The 23338-nt window shown below is 44.3% G+C and overlaps 2 protein-coding genes across 2 annotated transcripts in view; one reads left to right on the top strand and one right to left on the bottom strand.

Moving 5' to 3' along the window:
* lrp1ab (low density lipoprotein receptor-related protein 1Ab) overlaps nt 1–23338 on the bottom strand; it is an 81392-nt gene that overhangs the window by 21166 nt on the left and 36888 nt on the right. Inside the window, exons 7-41 of the mRNA XM_070910272.1 lie at nt 21690–21852; nt 20992–21214; nt 19910–20099; nt 19667–19810; nt 19251–19487; nt 18865–19045; nt 18156–18378; nt 17813–18002; nt 17595–17717; nt 17150–17290; nt 16695–16820; nt 15706–15822; nt 15525–15605; nt 15251–15418; nt 13891–14073; nt 13212–13409; nt 12811–13056; nt 12259–12456; nt 10636–10840; nt 10361–10525; nt 9851–10095; nt 8834–8965; nt 7449–7676; nt 7134–7308; nt 6650–6744; nt 6352–6501; nt 6080–6220; nt 5732–5860; nt 5512–5643; nt 5256–5390; nt 4999–5128; nt 4752–4878; nt 4218–4369; nt 3932–4056; nt 3283–3657 (exon numbers count right to left, since the gene is read on the bottom strand). Of these exons, the coding sequence (XP_070766373.1) occupies nt 3283–3657; nt 3932–4056; nt 4218–4369; nt 4752–4878; nt 4999–5128; nt 5256–5390; nt 5512–5643; nt 5732–5860; nt 6080–6220; nt 6352–6501; nt 6650–6744; nt 7134–7308; nt 7449–7676; nt 8834–8965; nt 9851–10095; nt 10361–10525; nt 10636–10840; nt 12259–12456; nt 12811–13056; nt 13212–13409; nt 13891–14073; nt 15251–15418; nt 15525–15605; nt 15706–15822; nt 16695–16820; nt 17150–17290; nt 17595–17717; nt 17813–18002; nt 18156–18378; nt 18865–19045; nt 19251–19487; nt 19667–19810; nt 19910–20099; nt 20992–21214; nt 21690–21852 (5973 nt within the window). The remainder of the gene's footprint in view (nt 1–3282; nt 3658–3931; nt 4057–4217; nt 4370–4751; nt 4879–4998; nt 5129–5255; nt 5391–5511; nt 5644–5731; nt 5861–6079; nt 6221–6351; nt 6502–6649; nt 6745–7133; nt 7309–7448; nt 7677–8833; nt 8966–9850; nt 10096–10360; nt 10526–10635; nt 10841–12258; nt 12457–12810; nt 13057–13211; nt 13410–13890; nt 14074–15250; nt 15419–15524; nt 15606–15705; nt 15823–16694; nt 16821–17149; nt 17291–17594; nt 17718–17812; nt 18003–18155; nt 18379–18864; nt 19046–19250; nt 19488–19666; nt 19811–19909; nt 20100–20991; nt 21215–21689; nt 21853–23338) is intronic.
* Nucleotides 1134–2183, top strand: LOC139288840 (galanin receptor type 1). The gene has a single exon (XM_070910274.1). It carries the CDS (start codon nt 1146–1148, stop codon nt 2181–2183), a length of 1038 nt encoding a protein of 345 aa, XP_070766375.1. The 5' UTR covers nt 1134–1145.

Here is a 23338-nt window from a genome sequence, read left to right on the forward strand (position 1 = left end):
AAGTGTCATAATCAACGTTAATGTAGGACAATTTTAAGGCTGAATACCTTGTTAACCAAACTAAACGCAACTAAAAGACCAGTTTAGAGCTGAGAGTAGAGTCACACTCGTGTTTTTCATACTCAATGATCAAGGCTGTAAAAACAGACAAAAGGTGTACTTTAGGAGCTAATTGCTTGGATTGAGGGAAGATCACACAGACAACAGATATGAATAAAGTAGGCTCAAGCCAGTATTATGTAATGAGAAACAGCACAGTCTCCCCTCCCCTTGCCTAGATCAGCTCAGCCCCGGGTTACTGTGCAAACAGTGAAAACCTGTTGGGAAGACCATTGCTTTTGTGACTATCACAGGAGTAGCATACTAATCCAAGTGACACCTGAGAATTGCTAAGCTTTTGTTACTGTTAATTTTAAGATCCTTACTTATTTTTTCCTTCAACGATTGAGGGTCATGTTTATTGTACAGTGACTCTTCTGCTGGGGAGGTCTACAGGTCGCAAGTCTCTGAAGAGCTTCTAAATGGACGAGATGCCTCCTGCCGCGGTGACCACTTAGCATCAAGTAGCATTGACTGCTTTTAAAGTGGAAGGTGTTAGCAACCATTGGGAAGAATTTGTCCACTGTTGCCTGGTTTCAAGAAATCAATACAGCCACAGAGTAACCGCTGCACTGCCATCTCTCCGGCTTTGACTCAAACTGCTCGTCCTTGGATCATGAAGGGCATGCTGATACAGCCAAGGAAAGGCCAGTGTGCAAGGACTGCTCTTTGAGGTCGTGTTTACATTTTTTTTTTTTAACAGAAATAATGACTGCATAATGATGGACTGTATATTTTGGCAGATCACAGTTACAACTCCAAACGCAAACTAAAAATAAACTGAAATACACTCTACCTGCAAGAGCACAGATTATAAATGTCAATGGGGAAGTCAACTGACCGGTGCGATATTAACTGCTTAACTTAAATTGCTATCATTATGAGAGTACTTAATGGAGTGTGGTCATACCTTTGATTAATACAATTTAAGACATGAATTGGAGCCAACAAATGCATCACCCAGACACTGCACGGACATGCTGTTCTGATGCTTAAATTTAACAAGCCATTAGATTAATTACTCAACAGACTTTTATTGTGAATGCATGGAGACTTTGGGGCAGCAAGTAAACAGCAGCAGCCTTGGCCAAATGAACAGGGCAGATGAGACTTTGATTAAGGCCTTGGTGCCCATCCTGGACGGGCTAATTCTGGTGACTGGCCTGGTGGGCCAAACCCTGGTCATCACCATTCTTACTGGCAGGAGGAGAAAAGAAAGTCAACCCCCGCATGGTACAGACACCCTGCTGCTGGCTCTGAGCGCTGCTGACCTGCTGCTGCTGCTCTGCCTGCCTTTCCACACCTCTGCCATCACCCTGGGCTTCTGGCCTTTTGGCAGCTTCCTGTGCAAGGCCATCAGCTTCCTTGGTGTGGCCTGCTCGGCTGCTTCGGCCTTCACCCTGGCTGCTTTGGCTGTGACACGTTACCTGACGGTGGTACACCCCACCTGGGCGTACCGTTCGAGAATGAACCGACGCATAAAGCTGACAGTAGCTCTGCTCTGGGTCCCTGCCTCGGCCTTGGCAGCGCCGCAGTTTGCCTTCCGCACAGTCACTGCATCCAGCGCCGCGTACTGCTTCGCCTTCCTGTCTGACTTCAGCCAGCTAGTCTACAGCATCGCCCTCTTCCTGTTCGGCTTCGCTCTACCACTGGGCATCATTGTATTGATGTACGCCAAGATCTACTGTTTTCTTCGACACGCACGGCTGCTGGGGAACGCTCCCCAGCTCGAGCGCTACCAGAGTCAGGTTACTCATACCTCAGCTCTCCTGGTCTTGGTCTTCACTCTCCTCTGGCTGCCCTCCTATGCCCTCATGTTCTCCTTCATTGGAGGAACCATAACAGGCTACCCTGGCTACAAAACCATTGCCATCCTGGCCAGACTGTTGGCATCATCAGTAGCAGTGGTAAACCCTGTACTGTATGGCTTAATGTCTCAGAAGTTTAGACGAGACTTACTAGAGCTGGGGAGAGAACGCTGGGCATGGTGCAAAAGCTGTCCGATTGGTTGCCCTCATGTGATGGGCAGGGACATAGTACAGCCGTTTGAGCTGGACACAACCTCAGAAAGAGGCCAAAACTGACTCTTTAGCCAAAAAGAAAACACTGCCTGAGTACCTCATTATTCATTTAATCCTGGAGCTCGGGCTAGGCAATATGGGTTCAAGAAATATCATGATATTAATATAGAAATAATATATATGTATATATAGCTATATGGAAATGTATGCAACATTACATAAGCAGCACTAGTGACGTTAAATGCAATGAACTTCATTTCATTGTTATTTATCAAATTAGGTAAAACTGTGAACTAAAAACCTCCCTACTCATGTCTGTCATTTTTAAATTCAATTTCCTTGGATTCATTATTATATTATTAATTTGGTCAACAGAACGTGTTAAGACAGTGACATAATATGAGCATATCATCACTTTATGATTCTACTAAAAGTTGATATATGATTATCTGTATTTATTGCCAAGTCTTATCTGGAACTAACAAACTCCTCTAACCTCCGCTGTATTAAATTCTCCTTCAACTCGAATACATTCTGAATTTGGTGGATGAAAGACTAATGTGGAGAAACCAGCCATCATTTTCACAATCTGTCCAAAATGCAACATCAATAAACACACTAACCCCATGCACTGTACTTGTTTTTCTGTCTTTCCTATCAAATAATGTTTTGAATATTGCTTGCTAAGAACAGCTTTGGTCCAGGGCTTTTAAATGTGATGCTTTTCTAGATGGAGTTCAACAACCTACTCTTGAATCATTTAAAGAGTGGGATTTAAAAGACACTTCAGTGTTGAAACAAGCAAAAGGCACAGTGTGTGCAACTGTGTCTTCTTCAAGTGGCAGCCCTAAGTGATGTCAATCTCCTCTAGTTGAGAAGCTGCAGCTGTGTGTACATTACAGGGAATCCTCCTGGGTGCTTGTGTTGTCAAAATGCGCGATGATGGCTGTTTACAGTGTCGAGGAGACGAGGGACAAAATTCAATTATTAATGGGCAGGATAAAAGAAACGGTTCCACAAGGCAACACAGCTGAACTATATATAGACAGACAGAGAGGAGGGAAAGGTTTAGGTGAAGTAATGCTTTGCAGAATTTTGACTGATTTTGAGAACTTTGCTGAGGTGTTGAAAAAAATGGCATGTGATTGATGACCATACTTACTGTCCACCACAATCTTGCGGTCTGTGCCATCATCGTTGATCTGCTGGATGTTTCCAAAGTGGATGTCGCTGAAGAAGATGCGGTTGGCTCCCTTCCCTCCCCCGCCATGATAGTCATAACTGAGGGCGATGACATTCTTCATGTGGTCAGGGTCTTCAAACGGCTTTATTGGCGCATTGAGGTTAGTCTCATCGGACAGGTGGATGCTCTTCAGTATGGTACGCTCCGAGTACAACAGGTATCCGTCATAGTCGCGGCAACCGCGGTTGTCCTCTGCCAGCATGCCGTGAGCACAGGCACAGGTGCGCTCCGCGTTACCACGGAAAAGACACAGCTGTTCACAGCCGCCGTTGTTGTCTTTGCAGACGTTGGTGCCTGGGGAGAGAGTGACACATTTATGAGGTGTGTTGTTAAACAAATAATGAGCCTGGTTAAACACAGCATTTTCATCAATTCCTGGGGGGTGTTGATTAAGTTGGGTGGTAAAAGTTTTTATCATTGTGTGTGTGAGGGCTTGTTTTTGTATACTTGTGAGAACCAACTCAAGGGAGCCCACTCTTCTTGTGAGGACATTTTTGCTAGACTTCATAGCAAATTTTTAGTTTGTGGTCAAGTTTAAAAATGTGTATGTTTTTGTGTGTGTTCCTACCTTGCTGCCTGGCCCTGTTGAAAACCTTGATGTCTTTCAGCTGTACACCAATGCCAGTCCTGAGCTGCACAGCATCTGTAGCATTGTCTTTGCTGCCTCTCTTAATGGAGCCATTGGCATGAGTCCTAAACAAAAGACAACAAAACTGAGTCACTTAACAGCATGATACAATATGAAATCTTCCACATGATTCAAAAGCTGTCATGCATTAACAAGAATTACTAGATAATAGACCAATATACAAAGATGGTTCAACACTTAACTACTAATTAACTACTGAACTGACCTGTCACTCCAATAGATGTATTCCTCAAAAACAGACACAGCAAACATGTCCATGTTGTTGTTGGCCAGCACCAGCTCCCTGTTCTCTCCAGTCTCCAGGTTGATACGCTCAATCTTGTCTGTCCTGGCATCGCACCAATACAGCAGACCCTCCTGCAGAGACAAGGCAGAAATAAAATAGCATTGATTATTTAGGGAAGGTCACAGTTTCCATGTGAATATTAAACCAAAAAGGTATTAGGGACACACATTGCTGGTACATTGTTAATTAGTAAACACATACACAGAAATCATTCTAATGCCCCTTTTAGCTTGTGTGTGTGTGTGTGTGTGTGTGTGTGTGTGTGTGTGTGTGTGTGTGTGTGGGTGTATATATATATATATATAAATCATGGATAATTCTCGTGGCATAAAAGAAGAGCTGACCAATGATCCAGTCTTTGGAAAAGTCACAGTATATTCGTTCAAACTAGACACTGTATTAATAATGACAAATGTGTTTATGAAGTGCTATGACATCAGCTGAGGTCCCCACCTCGTAGTCGACGGAGATTCCGTTGGGCCAACTGATGCTCACATTGACCAGGACCAACCTTTGGGTGCCATCCAACCTAGAGCGCTCAATACGAGGGTATTGACCCCACTCAGTCCAGAACAGATACCTGCACACATGATGATTAAAAAGTGCATTTTAGAAAAGGCACGGTTGAAACTACATTGCAAGTACCTAAAAGCAACAGTATTACAGAAGGGAGAATTAAACAGTTGGCAGGGAGCCTTACCCTTTAACTGGGTGGACAGTGATGGCTCTGGGCTTGTCCAGGCCCTGGGAAATGACTACATAGCGGAAGGAGCCATTCAGCCTGGCCACCTCAATCACATCAAAGCCCTGGTCAGTCCAGTAAATATTTCCTATAGAAGAACAGAGATGCAAATCAGCTATGTGGTCCTTAATCTGTGCTTGTGCAACTGTGTAGTATGCTCAAGCAAATTAAAATAGGATTTAAATTATGGTTTTTAATACAGGTAATAAGTAGACCTGCTATCCAGTCAACGGTGATGCCCTCCACCCTGCCAATGCCGTTGGTGACCACATCTTCTCTCCAAGTCTGGTCTCTCTTAGCTCTGCTGATGGTGCTCAGGCCCATGTCCACCCAGTAGATGGTGTCATTCTCTGAAAACAAAGAGGCCTTTTGTGTCATCCTATAAACACTCACATCACTGAAATAATGACAGCTTTGAAATGTCTCTCAAGCAAGGCCATCTAGTTACTGATGTCCCTCAGTGTCACTCACCAGCGTGGAAGTCGATGCCGACGGCCAGAGAGGTGCCAGACACTGGCACCAAGGCGTCAGATTTGTCGACCGGGTCGAGTGGAATTCCTCTAATTCCCTCATGAACAGAGTAAAGCAGGAAAGAGCCCATACCTGCTCAAAGACAGTACAATACATTTTTGTTTTTAGCACACACTGCATTCCTAGTGTATGTGTGACCGCAGCTGTGAAGCGGTCTTACCTTCACAGGACTGCTGTCCTGTCTTGAGGCTGTATCCAGCAGTACACATGCAGGCCCTGGTTGTTGGTGAGGTGGGCAGACACAGCTGGGAGCAGTCGCCATTGTTATTACTGCACAGGTTGATACCCGCTAAAGGAAAAGGAGAAGATCAGTGAGGAGTGAAGACTTTTTTTTACGCTAAATGGAGCAATAATTTGGTGAGTTTAACATCCACTTCAGAACATGAAACTCAAGTGAATTTAATCTAAATTGGCTTTCCAACTCTTCCAAATGATACGGAATTACTTTTGACTCATTACTGACAAAAATCATGAGCAGTACCATCTTTCTTCAAGCAATATTTCTTACCTTTCTGCACCTCCTCATCATAGATCCTCATGTGCATCATAGGGGAGGTGTTATTTCGCAAAACCTTCCAGTTTCCTCCATCCTTCTTGTCACACGTTCCTATCTGGTCAGTTCCCTGGTCGGCCCACCACAGCTTGTCTCCTACAGTGAGGGAAATTGATTCATATCTTTGTATGTTATCCCTTTAACATGGGCTAGTAATATGATATAACTATCCACTTTCAGATCAGAGGATAGACGATACATTTGAAGTATCATCTTTTCCATCTTACCCATAATAGCCAGTGCAGTAGCCTTGGTAAGTTTGCCTTTAACACCTTCCAGGATCTCCAATTTAGTTCCATCCAGCTGACAGCGGTTAATGGTGCTGTTTCCTGAGCTGATCCAGTAAAGCTGCTCTTTTTCATAGTCAATAGAGAGGCCTGAGTGGAAAGAATAGTGACGCTATTACACATATACATCTCTTACACTAACATGCTTAATCTGTGCTTCCACCCTGCAGAGTCACATAGAGATTCAAGATTATTTCACAGTCAGTTACTTTTGGCAGTAAGGATTACATCTGCTCACCTACTGGTCCTTTCTGATTGATGAAAAGTGTGGTGTGGTTGCTACCATCCATGTTAGCCATGCTTACGTTGTCACCATCAGTCCAGTACAGCTTCCTGAGGAGGGACATGAATGTTATGGCACATGGAGAGGAGCTGAAATTGCTTTTAATGGAGAAGAGCAATACCTCTACCAAAGACACATTAAAGCAGAATACACAACAAGAGCATCAAATGAGGAAAAACTAGTAAACTAAGGAAGAAGAAGCAGCCAGAGAACGACAGCTGCACCTCAAAAACCTTCACCAAAGTGTATTGTTGTAATGCAGCTGAGGCAGCAAATTCTCTTGAATGTATGGCATTATGAATAAAATCCTCAAAAACTAAAAGGAAAATTGCATCATCATATCAGTTAATAGAGACTTGGTCATTGAGTGTTAAGCAAAGAGAGCATAGAGAGAATTCACATCTAAATTCAGGTGTAACTAACTGGAGAGAAGACCCACCCCAGTAGAGGATGCACCACCAGACAGTGGGGCTTGTCTAAGCCCTGGATGACAGCGTTCTTGAAAGATCCATCCAGTCTGGCCACATTGATCTGCTTCTTATTGGCATCATAGCTGGTCCAGAAGAGGTTTCTGGACACCCAGTCTACTGCCAGCCCGTGAGCGTTAGGAAGGTCTGCGAAATGTTAGAACCACAATGGAAAATGTCAGGGTTTAAACTAATTTTTAAGACAGATACAGAAAGTTTTAACTATAGACTGCAATAAAAACAAATACAATAAAGAAATGGGCAGATATTCCTGTAATCGTTCTTACCAGCAGACACAACAGTCTCCACCCCTGTGCCGTTAATAAAAGCTCTCTTGATCGTCTGCGTTCGGACATCTGACCAGTAGATGCGATGCTCCACAGCGTCATAGTCCACCACTGTCACATTGTCTATGTCCGGCACGGTGAAGGAGATGATGTAGTTGTAGTAGGGGTTGTCAATGTCTACACCCCGAATCTCGATCTGACGAGCGTAAAGAAGGAACTTGCGGGACTCTAGGAAAAAATAAAAAACACTGAGAATAAGAAATATTTTCTATTGCATTTATATAAATTATTTCTAAGTTATCTACAAATGAAGGGAAGGACGAAAAGAAAAAGGAAGAACAAACGCACACAGAATAAGTGAGGCAGCTCTTCTAACTTGCTTAACTTGACATTATTAGTTTTTCACAGGTGCACTTCCAATGTTAGCAACAAAGACTTCTTTATAAAGTAAAATGAGAAATGAGAAAAAGGGAATCTAAGACAAGACAACAAAATAAAATAAAATATAATATGAAACATAATACTGAGGTTGTGCAGTAATAGTAGTAATAGTAGTAAATGTATGTGCCTAGTGAGAGCCATCTACGGTATATTCTTATTGTAGTACATTGTGATTAAAAGTTAAGTTATGTTCAGGCTTCCTCTCAGTGTACTAGCCACACAATCAAAGGGCCAGCTGGATCACAGGAGACAGACGCTTAAGAGGCTCAAACTGACCAATCAGTAACATGTTGCCCTTGTCAAGGCTCGATTACCTCCAGGGTGATGGGAGGTGGTGACAACAAAAAAACTCAAATAGCTTTAACTCTGTTTAAGTGCTGAATGTGTCCGAGTTCAGAGTTTGGCTGAGGCTCTGCTCTGCTCCCTGACAATTCCTGTGTTAATGGGGAATGCATCAGACAGCCTCTAATCCAATTATCCTTAAATCTACCCGGCTGAGATGAGGATTGTTCTGCAGAATGCTTAGCATTTTGACAGACACACATGCACACAAATTCCTGCAGCTACCCCTCAAAACCATCATGAAGCCCACTCATGAAATCACATAGCGATAAATGAAGACCTCAGCAGATCACTTGTGACAGGCTTTTATATGAAATGAATTGGAAATGAGAGCGAAGAAGGCCGTGTGGCACAAACAGAGGAGATGTAATCAGATCTTCTGTCATAAGAGATGACAGCTAATGACGTTGACGTCCCGTTCAGGAGCTGAGTGCACCGTAGCACTCATGACAGTCGTGAGAAAAGATTCCTGCAAACAAACAGCCTGTCTCTTGCCCCATGATGACATGGATTATAAATGACAGCTTTGTTTGTAGAGGAAAAAGTGTGTAGATGCATGTGTTTGTGTGTGTGTGTGTGTGAGTAATAGTATGTGTCCTTACCTTTGCAGGTGCGTTTGTCAGGCTGCAGCTTCATGAGGTGAGGGCAGGCACAGGAGAAGGTCTGGTTGAAGTTGATGAGACAGAGGTGGGAGCAAGGGCCTCTGCCATCACTGGTGGCACACGGGTTAGGAGCTGAAAGAAAGATAAAAGTCAGAGAAGAAATGCGGTGAAAGACACAAAAAGACGATGTGGTATGTCACAGACACACAGATAGGGGAGGTATTTCCTTTAAAGGCTCATAATATGTTCTACAGATTGCTGTGTATATAAATTTTCACAAAGCATCTATACAAAATTTACAAAAAGCGCCAACTTTAATGTGAAATGCCATTTCCAGAGCATCCAGTATCTGAGTGTAATGGACCTCTCCATCAATGCACCCTCAAGGAAAGTGAGAGCGCAGAAAAAGACTCAACACAGCTTGTTGCCTCATCACTGTCATGGGCAATGGTTGCAGCTGCCAATCAACAATTCTGTGAGATCTCTCTTTTGCTGCCTCCAAACACAGCACCCAGCGTCTCTCTCTACTGCCCACACACCCTTGGGATCACATAGCCATTGGCCACTAAACACCAAGGTGACAGTTCAACAAGACAAAATACTGCAAAACAGTTTTGACATTGTTTTTGTCATCTTGTCAATCATGTGTGTATCAACACATGACATTTACGTCGGAGGAGGAGGGTTTTATTTCCTACCCAGTTGGTGGGAAATGCCAAACAGGGAGGTGACTTTTTGATCAACGAGGCAGCAGGAGGTGTCCAAATTGCTGCCGGTGTGAGGAGACAACACGTCTCACAGCTTTAAAAGGTCAGCTGTCTTTGGGGAATAGGAGTCGTGAATCAACATTCAGTCAGCAATGAACTACAAGCTCGTCACCGTTTTTCTTTGAGTTGAGGCCAAAATCAGTCAGCCATGCTGACAGGCAGGGGTGAATCTGAGATATGGGGGCTCTCTCTCTGCGAGTGTGCGTCTCTCTCTGACTGTTAACACATTTGGACCTGGTGTGCAACTTACCCTGGGGTTGTCTGGATGGGTGATAGACCTGCAAGTCAAAGGGCTGCGTGTTGGTGCGCTGGACTACGGTGACCTTGTGTCCTGTCCATTTGTTAGCTTTGGCCAGAGTGTTAGTCCTCCAGTCAGTCCAGTAGACCTCTCCTCCATACATGGTGACAGCAAAGGGGTGGGACAAATACTCATGGCCCCGTAACACTTCAATCAGCCCAGAACCGTCGTACATAGCAGAGTAGATAGCATCAGACCTGGAGAAGCATTAATGCAGAGATGTATACTTTACATAACAGGGATAACATGTGCATCAGCTTAAGCATGTTGCTCATATTACAAGATGAGTCTGTGATCTGTATGTAGTTTTACATAAGCAAAGCACATCTGCATGTTTATTAAAAATGTAATAATGGAAAGCAAAGAGAAAAAAGACTGAGCAAGTGGGTGATGTAATGAGTGGGTGGGTGGATGCAGTGCAATGAGAGCACTCTGTATATTCAGACTAGTGGCAAATGCTACCTGGCATCAATCCAGACAATGCGTCTTTCCATGTAGTCCACAGTGAGTCCGTTGGGCCAGCCACCACTGCCTGTTTCCCTGTGGATGGTGCGTCTCCCTTCACCACTCATAGATGCTGCCTCAATCCTGGGAAGACTGGCATCCCAGTCTGTCCAAAATAGAATACTGCAGACGGACAATAAATCAATGAGAGGAGGGATTTTCACAGATGTGTACAGTATCGTCACATGAGAACAAAATTACAAATTCAGAATCCCTAGTTCTCTGCTTCTTACCCATCTCGAGGGTCTAGAGCGATGGCCCTCGGGTGCTCCACCTCCCCAGCAAGCAGGGTTGTTCTCATGGTCCCATCCAGTTTTGCCACCTCTATCTGGTCCAGATTGCTCTCCACCCAGTAGATGTTTCCTGCTATCCAGTCCACAGCCAGGCCCTCTGGAGTGGCCAGTCCATACTGGATCACCACCTCAAAACTGGTCAAGGCTGAATGGAACACACAGAGAAAGAGGGACTTAGGATGGTGTTTGGTTCTTTATCATGTCAAGTCAAGTCAGTTTTATTTATATAGCCCACAATTTGCCTCTAGGGGCTTTACAATCTGTACAGCATCCAACACCCTCTGTCCTTAGACCCTCAATTTCAATGAGGAAAAACTCCCCAAAAAAAACTTTAAGCAGGGAGAAAATGGAAGAAACCTCAGGAAGAGCAAATCATGCATTTGACAACTGAATAGCAAGCTGAAAAAATAGATAAATAGCAGTTGTAATTCAGCTAATTTAGTATAATTGGCTTGGCTCATGTCATATTCACCAAGGAGAGCAAATCTCCAGCCAGCACATATGGTTCATTGCAAAAAAAACCCTAACAAACAAGGAATTGTTTAGAATTCTTTACTCTTATGGAATCTGTCTGTGAACGGCATGCACCGCTGCTGCGTCTGTCAGCGTGGCTTCGACCAGCGCTATCTTCCCAACCCCACTGCCCCACTTCTAAGAAAACAAACATCCAACACCAGATCTCCCACTCTTTTTATGATTTCCCAGAAACAACGGGCTCTCGCACAGACTAAGTGCAAACCAAAATGTGTGATCATCGCTGGCTGAGTGAGAACGATCAGACAAGTTCTTCATAAGGCCTTCCAGTAGTAATTAGCGGGAGAGGGATGGGCCTTCTTCACAGTTTGCTTAAAGGAATGCTGGAGTTATGGCTGCCTTTCTGTGTGTGTGTGTGTGTGTGTGTGTGTGTGTGTGTGTGTGTGTGTGTGTGTGGGTAGTATGCCAACAACTTTAGAGATTCTGAAATGGCTTCAATAACAAGCAGCAGGAGCTGAACTATGAGTTGGTCACAATGTCTCTGCTCAGGAGCCCTATTTTAATGGTGAAGTTGGAGGGCTGGGAACTGGAACTGCAGTGTGTTGTGCCTCCTACGCTACATCAGTGTTCTGGCTGCAGTCACGCACAGCGAGTACTGAGACAAATGGGAAGAGACAAAGCCTTCCGTGTGCCCCCTAAGTGCTGTGCTGGGAACACAACCTTGATTGGCAAGGAGACCTGGGGTTTTGGAGCAAGAAAGGCCGACCATGACCTTGGAGATTTATTCAGGGTCACAGACCTCCACTGCTGGCCACAGACTCTTTTAAAAAACATTTGGCTCTGAGAAATGATGGTGAATTTGCTCAGCGGAAGTTCATTTCCCACAACTGCTCAGTCAAAAGCACAAATATGATTTGCTATCTCAGAAGGAACAATCCACTTTACTATTTTCATTTTACTTACAAAAAGATGACACAGACAATGAACTTACTACTAAGACTGTTCTACATGGCTCTTCATTCCACCACCTCATCTTTCTTTCTGCATAACCTAAAATTACCAACCGCTGTATCTAACTGGCTGCCTCACCTCCATTTTCAGACAGTTTCCCACGGTAGATCTTGTCCTCGACAACATCAGTCCAGTACAGGGTGCTCTCGTTGAGGTGAAAGTCCAAGGCGATGGTGTTCCTCAGGCCTGGTACCAGCACACTGAACTCCCCCTTGTGAAGCTCAATCCTTCTGATCTCATGACGGTTGGAGAAGATGATGAAAGGCTTGAAGGGATCTGAAGGGAAAGAAGTTGTACCCGGGAAAGTGTTAGTCTCTCAACAAAGTAAATTCCAGATTCACAAAACCCCTTGTTGTTGTTGGATCAAATCCTGCGACAGCTGTCTCTGCAATGTCTCCCCTCCATCTCTTCCTTTCGAAGAAAAAAACTGAGGGGGTTTGCTGCGCACTTTCGGGAAAAAAAATGTTCTACCCTATGATGCATTAAATACTGTATATACATACACTATAATCAGTATTGCAGAGCTTCTTCAGAACAAAGAAAATACTTTTGCTCTCAATCTGAAGCCAAAAAGGAATTCTTCAGTTTGTTGGAGTAAATGAAGCCAAAAAAGGCCCTGTTTTTCCATACCAGTGCTTTTGCAGCTCTCCATGTCAGACTCCAGCTCCCAGCCCTCATAGCAGGAGCACTTGACGCTGGATTTCTCCTGCTCGCACTTCTGGCTACACTTGAGGTGTTTGGCACAGAAGCTTTGGATTTGGCAGGTCTTGTTGTCGGCTCCCAGCTCCATGCCCAGGGGACAAGAACACATGAAGCCCTCCCCAGGAATGATGCTGCAGTTGTGGCTACATCCACCGTTGTCCAATGAACACAAGTCTGCAGGCAACAAACAGAGATTAAAGGGTTGGAATGTATCCATGTCAGGAGAGTTGTATGTAGTGTTTTTAATATCAATATGGAAGGCACGGGACAAAAGAACCAGGTACTGAATATATTTTCATGTTGTGGTTTGTGTGTAAAGAATGTTTTACCACAAAGTTTCTCGTCAGAGCCATCCGGACAATCGTCAGTGCCATCACACAGCTTCTCAGCAGGCAGACAGATGGAGTCATTGGTAGCACACATGTGGTGAGACAACTTGCACACCAACGCCTCACAGTTGTCCTCATCCGAGTTGTCCTCACAGTCACTGTCGCCATCACAAACCCAGGCCTTGCTGATGCAGCGAGCTGTCAAACCACAAAATATCCATTTTCAGCTCATGCTGTTTGCAAAGAGATCGGTTATAAACATGTTTTAGGGCTTGTTCACGCCAGCATTTTTACAACAAAAGTTCGGACCAAAATGAATCAATTTTATTTTTAAGTGAATTCAACTTTTGGTGAACTGACGTGCAAATTGGAGCCGCTGACCAATCACAAATCATCTTAACAGTGCTGACCTTTGAGGGAATGGAAAGTATCAACGAGCCGAATGAGAGGCAACGGTAATAACTTTCTTCTTTGTATCCAGTTTGCCATAAATTAAATTAGCCACAAAGAGCAGCCACCGCATGACAGACGTGCAAATAAATTTCATTTATTTGTCCTCATCTCAGAGAATCAAATCCTATTTGTACGAACACACCAACATTGCATCTTTAACTGACATTGTCAAAAAGGTCCATCACCCTTAACCTCTGGTACTTAAGCCAGCTGATAGCATCCTCACCAGAGTCCCTGCAGCTAAACTTGACTGCTGGGTCACACATATGGGTCACACCCTCGCAGTTGCTCTCATCACTCAGGTCCATACAGTCTGTGTCTCCGTCGCAGCGCCAGCGCATTGGAATGCACAGGCCGTCCATCCGACACTGGAACTCATCTACATGGCAGCCGCCTGGAGGACGGGTAGCTGGAGAGAAAACAGCAAGACAAAGTGTGACAGTCAGGCAACAAAAAAAAAAGATAGAGTGTGTTTATCCAATGTCAAAGAAGCAATAACATAACGGTAGAAGTCAGCATCTGAAAAATAACTGGACTGGAATCACAACCAGCAAACAACACTCGCACAGCCCACACACACTTGACAAAACACTGAGAAGAGAAAGAATAGGCTATTCTAGTCATTAATTAATGTGTAGGTATGCTGGGACATTGGGTTAACAACCTGACACTGAGCCAAGTCAAACAACAATGACACACACGGCTCACTGACTGATATCACAGTGAGAAGGTGGCACAATGACATCCCCTCATGGCAAAGGTCAGCTCTTGGCACAACTAAAGCAGGAAATGGGCCGGGGACCTTTCAGCGCAGGACTACAATATACAGGAGGGGAAGGCAATAGTATTGCATTTTTATTTCAGCTAATGACTTCCAGACGGCAGGCCAAGAGAGCCCACAAACACACACAGACAGACAGACAGACAGACAGACACACACACACACACACACAAGAGCACAGATTGCTCATTAGACCAACAGGTCACGCTGGGACCCATTTTTGCATGCTGGGACTTGACAGCAGTTGGCTGCGTTTCTGCATGGATCAAACAGTACATACAGCGTCAGAACACACACACAGTGTACAGAAGCGTATGTTTCTAGGCAGACCCGACACTGTGATATGATGCTGCCTCAGCCATCGTTACAAAGAGCGGTTAACCAGCAAAACTCAGCGTTCCAAATCAGACATGGCCACAAGCTATTTTCAACTGTGAACATGTAAATTCATAATCACTGCAGCATAGTCAAAACATCTGTGCCATTTGCACAAGACCATAAAAGGGTTTAATTGTTATCTAACCACAAAACATAATCTCATCCTGAACAGAGCAACAGAGAGGATTTGCTGTAAATGATAAGTGGAAGCCAGAGGGCAGGCAGGGGCATGCAGAGCAGAGGAAACGGAACGGGGAGGAGGAGGGCGGCAACCCCGTCTTCATTGTGACAACCTCTTTACAACTGCAAACAGCAACATGTAAACATAGTGAAATGCAATACATGGTGTGATGAGAGCTTGACTCAGGTACAGCTGGCAAAAGCACAAACAACGGCGTAAAGAACAGTGCTATCATTTGTTCCTTACCCTGGTTAGTACAGTTGGCATGAGTCTCGTCACTGTAGTCGCCACAGTCATTGTCGCCGTCACAGGTCCAGTATTCTGGGATGCAGCGGCCACTGTTGCATTTAAACTGTACACTGGAGCAGGAATGGCTGCAGCCTGCTTCATCACTGTTATCCCCACAGTCATTGTCTGTACATGAGCAATACATACAAGGTAGATACAAGGTTTTCAGTTATTGGATCGTTTGAAAATACAGCTTCAAGGAAAGGTGAAAGAAGTCTCCGAAGATGATTACCGTTGTCGCAGCGCCAGTTGATGTTGATGCAGCGGCCATTGGCGCAGGTGAACTGGGTCAGAGGGAAGCAGGTTGGGTAGGCTGACGAGGGGTCAAGAGAGGATATGTCAAAATCATAAGCAAACTAAAACATGTGCTATTCAAGAAAAAGCAACAATATGAAGGTGCATTTAAGACTCACCACAGGAGTCTGGTTCATCTGAGCGGTCTCCACAGTCGTCATCTAGGTCACATGTCCAGGAGATAGGGATGCAGCGCCCACTGGCACAAGGGTACTGGTTTGGTGGGCATGTGCGAGCTGGCAGGGGAACGAGGTGTAAAACAGTTCATCCAAGCTTGCAATAACTCATAACTGTTAGACATCCTCAAAAATTATAACCTAATTTCCCATATTCCATTTCTACAAAAGTACTTAAAAATAGCTGTAACCCCAAAACAGCACACTCGCTTTATCTTAATTAAGTTAAAGACAATTTGTTATCTCCTAATTTATTTGAGACAGCATTTATAAAAGCAACAAGCTCAGTTAGCCAAGGACCACTGCTGTGATTCAGCCCATTATCATTGGTGCTGTAGATCAATACATCCTCCTGGACTGTTTGCAAAATCATACTGGCATCCACGGCACTAATCATAACTGAATTAACTCAAAACTAACAGGTCCCAATATGTTTATATTTGCTCCAATCTCTGTTTTTCCTTTGCTTTTGCCGTCCTCAAACTGAGAAGCCCCCGATTCAGCAGTATATTGCTTGTAGACGCGCGGGGAACCTTGTTCCCAATATGTCTGCTTTACTTTGCAACTTGTCTGCCTGCCCAAAGTTTCCTTAGTCCAGTGCTTCCTTATTTTTAATTTCTCTTTTATCCTCAACATAGATACTTTTTCTCACTAATATTTTTTACTTATTAATAATAATAATTTCCTGTAAAGACACCCATATAGTTCTCCATCCCTCTTGTGTTTGTGTCCCTATGTGTTTGAAATACTCACCAACAACTAAAACCCTAGTGGCAGATCATGCATAAAATCATACAGTATTAGACTGTATATTCATTTGCCCAACCTGCAACACTGCTAATACAATCAAATCTTGTATCTTACAAATGAAAAAGATGAATGAAAAACTGTAATGCTCTCTAAACTACAAAGAACTCCAGCTTTGTACATACCAGAGCAGGTGGTGTTGGATTCATCTTCATCATTCCCGCAGTCATTGTCGCCATCACACAGCCATCGCAGGGGGATACAGCGGTTGTTCTGGCATTTGAATCGGTCAGCTGGGCAGGTGTGCTGGTCTGAGGGAAGAAAACAGAAAAGACTTTTATTTATCTTTTTTTTTATTATTTTAAATGTTTTGAACACCCTCTAAGTATTTCAAGTTAAATGAAGTATAAAAAAAAGAGAAGAACATCCAAGACCAATATGAGTCCCTGGTTGTCACTATCGCCTGATGAGGAGAAAGCTGGCCAGTGAAATTACTGCCACATTATGCTGCATGGAAAGAGACAATCTTGGAAACTGTAGTTTGCGCTCCGTCAGTTCGTGTTAGCAAAGACCCTTAAAAAGTTTTTTTTGTTTATCCATGTGTTGCTGTGTAGCCATGACAATGACGTGGCACACTTACGGCAGAGCTCAGGGGCTTCATCACTATTGTCCAGACAATCGTTGTCCCCGTCACACTTCCAGCGCTCTTGGATGCAGCGGTTGTTCTTGCAGGCAAACTCCCCGGGCTGGCACTGAGGCGGGGGCACGTAGGAGGGGTTGGCTGGAGATGAGATCAGGGGTAGGAGCAGAAACAGATGGGCCATTGAGACTAGAGCCGAGCACCAAAACAAAACAAAGCTTTCTGGTGCCTTGGTCAGCTTTCATCTCCCTTAAAGTTGCAAAAATATTGTTTGAGGGTTTTTTTTTATACTTCTCTCCAGATTTGGCAAATACAGTGTATAGTATAGCTAGCAAATGGAAAGTACAGGCTTTAGCAGCCTTAACTCCTGCAGAGTAATGCATTTTCCATAACCTTCCACGCGGATCTTTGGTGAAACCTTTCTACTGGTAAAGCTGCTAAGTACCTTTGCAGGTGACATTATCAACATCCAGGATTTGATCGTCAGCGCAGCCACAGGACCTGCTGTCAGGAATAGCAAGACACAGACTGCTACAGCCACCATTGTTAACTCGACACGCATTGGTGCCTGCAGGAAGAGACAAACCAAGAAGAAAAGTAGATTATTATCATTATATTCCCAAATCATGAAGTGAGAATGAATGAGTAAGAAGGGACATGTACCTTGCTGCTGGTGTGCATCATACACTCTGATCTCAAAGATGGGCGGCCTCTCGTTGCGGAGTAGGGTGACTGTCTTAGTGACCTGGTCTAGTTTGTAGATACTGCCGCCACGGTACTCATTCCAAAAAAGAAATTGTTTGTAATGACATAAGCCAAAGGCGTGGTTAAGCTCCTGCCCCTCATACACCACCTGTTAAATCAAGAAAGAGATAAAAATAAAAATATTACAATTTTACCTGTGTACCCACAAACTGATTATCCTGATGTTATGACCAATAGGTTGGAATTGAGCATTTGGTTTAAATAATGAGGGGTCCGTCTAAATATAAGCCCTGAGCTTTACCTTTCGCTCAGTGGTGTTGAGGTAAACCAGCTCAATGCGGTCGTAGTAAGCATCCACCCAGTACAGGATGCCCTGTGGAATGTCCAGACTCAAGCCATTAGGCCACAGCACCGTTTTGCTGGTCAGGAACACTTGGTGATGGGAACCATCCATCCAAGCCTTCTTGATCTTCCCTCTGTTGCTCTCTGTGGGGTCCTCCTCCCAGTCAGTCCAGTACATCCATCTGGGAGGCGAGAAGAGGTATATCACCACATTTAAAAGCCTTGCGAGATGAGACATTTCTGTGAGAGCTGGAGCCGTCAAAATGTAGCTTTGAGCTCTGATGCCCTTTGATGGAAGAAAAAAAACTAAAAGGAGGGAGTATCCAAAAAGCTCTTGAAAACTCACCAGCTCCCACACACACACACACACACACACACACACACACACACACACACACACACACACACACACACACACACACACACACACACACACACACACACACACACACACACACACACACACACACACACACACACACACACACACACACACACACTACAGTGCAGGCAGCCCACATAGCTTCACACCATCCTCTCCCACAACACTACAAGTACTACCACACAGGTTGACTGTTGCTGAACCCAAATATTATAACTGGAGCAACAACTTCAACATAGCATTTATGAGAATAGCCAATAAAATACCCTCCCCTCCAGTGTCTCACCCATGCTGGGGGTCCACCACAATTGCACGAGGGTGGCTCATCTTGCCCTCAATTAGAGTCTTGCGGGTCTGAGAAGCCTTCTCCAGCCTGGCAACACTGATAGTCTTCTTAGGCCCATCATCTGTCCAGTAGAGATTACCTCCCATCCAGTCAACTGCTATCCCCTCTACTGTGTGAATACCTGAGATAAGCAAAGGAAGCCGGTGTGAAAAATAAAACTATTAGCTGGCCAATTCAGGATGAATATCAAGAGAATAAAGTGAAAATGATATGGAATAACCTGACTGAATTATTTTCCTCTCTAAATTCTCTGAAGCAGCCAGGATTTTGGTTAGAGAGTAGAAATAGTTCCCAGAACTGTGCAAAGCTATCATTTTCATCCTTACCTTCCTTTAGTATGGTGTCTCTCTCTGTGCCATCTATCTTCTGTCGGCCGATGATGTAGCTGGTGGCATCAGCAAAGTAGATGAACTCACTAGCGGCGTGAAAATCAAGAGCTCGGGGGTTCATTAGGTTCTCAATGGGAATCATGTACTCATCAGGCACCTTCGCATTCATGTCCATGCCTCTGATGATTCCAGGACGACCCTTACCATACACCAAGAACAACTCATGGTCTGGTTCTAAAGGAAGAAGAAGAAGAAAAAAAAAGAACATTCTCATTGGATAAATGCCATTACTTCTGTCAGCGATTTTGTAACCACCATTACTTCATTGCTATCATCAATCAACACTGCTGAAACTAATGGGAAGGCGTTCATTTTTTGTCAATTTTAATTTTTCCCTCAGCTCTGATACTCACTCTTGCAGGACTTGCCGTCGCTGCCAAGGCTGAATCCAGAGCGGCAGCGGCACGTACGGGTCTTGTGGCTGTTGCTCAGCAGACAGATATCAGAGCAACCTCCAGCCTTCCCAAACTGATCCAGGGCACATGCATGGCTGCGCACTAAGCCAGGAGAGAAGTGCACAAAAAACAACAGTCACGCAATGGTAACTGTTTTAGCAGTCAAACCAAGAGCTAAGCTGTGCCTTCTTGAGTGAGTACCTTGAGGTTGCCGCCTCTGGTGGTACACGTGCAGTGCGGCTCCCCGGTCTACCCGCGTCACCACCTGGAAGTCGGAGCTGTTGAAGCGGTTGACTCGGATCACGCTGGTCTTGGGGTTGAGGTTGCCTTCGTCTGAGTTGGTGGCATACAGATAGTTCTCAAATACAGTCAGTCCGTACAGGTGCTCAATCTGAAATACATTGAGACAATAAAGCAACAAAATTAAAAAGTTGCTACTGAAAAAGCTGAAATTCTTAGTTCATGTAGCATGACTAATGGCTTGTGCGATATCGTTTGTGCACACATTTTTATCTGAAACACTGTCTGGTAAATTCTGCATCACGAAACTTTCCTAACAAACTCTTTATCAGCATAAAACAGATTTTGACAGGCTATAAAAATGCGAAGAACTCTCTGAAAGACAGGGACAGACAAACACAGACAGACAGAGATAAAGAGAGAGTGTTTGTGTAAACTTGGCACAGCACAGCATAATGGCTCCACTTCCCATCTGCTGTTAAACAGAGAGATTTTACTTTTATAAGGGTCTATTCTGCGCAGCTCTCCTCTACTGTCAGAAAGATGTATGGGTTGGGATCATATTACCCCCCCACACACACACACGCCACCATCCCCACCGTCCTCCCACCACTGCAGTCCTGATTTCATTAAGATCATTACTCCACTATAAGTTTGAGCCAAGCTTCACTAGGGCCAGACTAATATGTTTAGTGAGGCACTAGCCAGGAAAATCACACACTCTTTAAGTAATATCAATCAAGGCAATAAAAAGGACTTATCCCCAGGAGATACACAGGAGGCAACTGGAAAACAGCACTGCCTCTAAAGATGATGAGATTAAATCAATGATGATACAGATTTGGAAAACAGATGTTTTGTGCTATCAAGGAGATGACTGAAAGGTCAATAGGGATTCTGGATGATTGCTGTTTGGAAATGTAACCTTTTAAAAGAAGGCTGGCCAATCAGAAGTCTATATTCCTCAGTGCTTCTCTCTGTATGTTTGGGTGTAGTTGGTATTTTTTGTGGGTACACCCATGCAACCATCCTTCAAACCTCACCAGCAGGCCCTGGATGATGGTGTGTCGGTTCTTGCCCTCGTAGTCGACCACTTCGATGTAGTCCAGGTAGGCGTCAGCCCAGTACACCAACCGGTTGACCAGGTCGAGTGTGATGCCATGGGGGAAGACGATCTTGCTGTCCACCAGCTTAGTGCGGTTCTGACCATCCATGTCACAGCGCTCCACCCTCGGCGTAGACCCGTAGTCTGTGAAGAACACTTTGCTGTAGCAGAGGAGCAAAAAGGAAAGGAGGGTTTCAGTAAAGGAAAGGTGACGGAAAAGGGAATTTCATTAACAAGAGGAAATTATATGACTTAAGAAATTGGATGACATTGACCTCATGTATCAAGTTGCCTTGACATTACACAACTGACCACAACAGAGATATCTGTATTAGCCATTATGATGAATTAAAAATGATTTCCAGGACAATAAAAGATAGAGAAGTGATACTTTGGAAAAGGAACTACACCAGATACCAGCTTGTCCATATCAGGAACCTGAAACAGCCAACATGCAAGTGTTTATGTGGCACACAAGTATCCGTCTAGGTTTCCATCTGGAGGAACTGCTTTGATTTTCGACTGCCTGCTTGGTCAGCAGGTCGTCTCGTCATAAGACAGCATTTCCCTCTGAAGCATTGCTAAAACAGCACTGAGGGTAACATTAGGTCATGAAGAGTGAAGGGAAGTACAGACCCCATGGCCGGGTCCAAGGCGATGCCTTTAGGGTTGTACAGCTCTTGGTCCAGCAGGGTCACACATGTCTGGCCGTTCTTGTTGCAGACAAACACCCGGTCGTCCACGTCATCCACAAAGTAGAAGTTTCCGGTCAGCCAGTCGATAGCCATCTGCTCCACATCTGAGGGATGCAGCGGAGAGAACAGAACAGAAACATTAAAAAAACAGAGCCTCATGGGAGCACAGTCATAACTCTTGGTCATATAACAGCCTCATTTCAAAACCTCTCATTTTATGATGCCATGACCCTCTCCTCAAGAGTGCCCGCAGGAGTGCTGTGTTACTGCTCTTTACTTTCTGATTAATTGTGTTATGAAATGCTTAAGTATGCATTGCTGTTGCCGATTGGTCAAACACAGACCCTGCAGCAAGTACAACTTCATTCACAAAAGAAATAAGTACTACTATCAATATCAGGGCGAAGCCTGGACATTTCTTGTAATGTTTATAAAAAACATAAAAAGCTCAGCTTCCTGCCTAGTTTTCAAAAAGAGCAAGATTGATTTTAATTTTAAATTTTTATGGAAGCATCTGTATTTGGTTCTTCTCTTTTCATTTTGCCACCGACCTGTACATGTTAGGCTGGAATTGGAAAAAAACAAGCAAAGGGGTTTTGCAGTGGCAGCACAGAAACATGGCTTACTAAGACAACCCAGAAAGAGGAAGCTTTGCAGATGGAGACATTTATTTCAGATAAACCCCAAGCATTGAGGAGCTGAAGTGCAAAGTTAGCACTGGAAACATTTCTCACTCTCGCTGTGAACTCTGTCCCGTGTGAGACTGGGTGCAGAAATCCCAGACCACAGGGAGACCCAGCTGTGGGGTGGGGGGGGGGGTGACTTGAAGGTACATACAGCCTTGTGTTTTAACAGCTGCCATCACACTTCTTTTCAAAGCAGAACACTGTGTACACACATGCACATCACACAGGCTCACCACTCACACATACAGTATCAAAGTGATCATACTTGTCTCTCCAGTTAATCTAAGGGACAACTTTGATGTTGGGGTACACGAGTGGGATATAACACCATCGACAGTGAGCCTGCAGTCAGGCCGTCCCAGGGCTTTGACTATTCATAAAAAAAGAAAGTCTGCACTGGAGCCCACAACAACAGAGCATGCACACATCTGGGCCCAATGTAGAACCCCCCCACCTACCAAACATACACAGAGCTTCAAAAGGCCTTCCCCACATGGAACCTACAGTATGCTTGGTGCAACAATACAAGCAGAGTTGAGGAGAAAATGGGAAACCATGGAGGATGGGTTTATGGAAGTGGTCAGGAAAGAAAGACAGAAAGATACCAATGGTGAAATGAGTTTATATCTGAACATTAAGAGTTCTGGTGCACTTCCAAGCTGGAAATAATGTATTGACAGTCAGCAAAGGTAGCGGCCATCTCACATCTAAAGAAAAGGGAGGCAACTGTAAATACATGAGATAATAAAAAAATAGTCAAAAGAACAGAGGGAGGGAGTAAAAACCAGTCCAAGATGTTTCATAAACATCAGTACCAAGATTCTGACATCGGGGAAAGTTTGTCATGGAGTTAAGAGGGATAGTGATACTCCCACTGGTATCAGCTCTAAAACCAAACTCCTCT

This window comes from Enoplosus armatus, chromosome 8 (genome assembly GCF_043641665.1).
Source record: "Enoplosus armatus isolate fEnoArm2 chromosome 8, fEnoArm2.hap1, whole genome shotgun sequence".
In the NCBI taxonomy this organism is placed as follows: Eukaryota; Metazoa; Chordata; class Actinopteri; order Centrarchiformes; family Enoplosidae; genus Enoplosus; species Enoplosus armatus.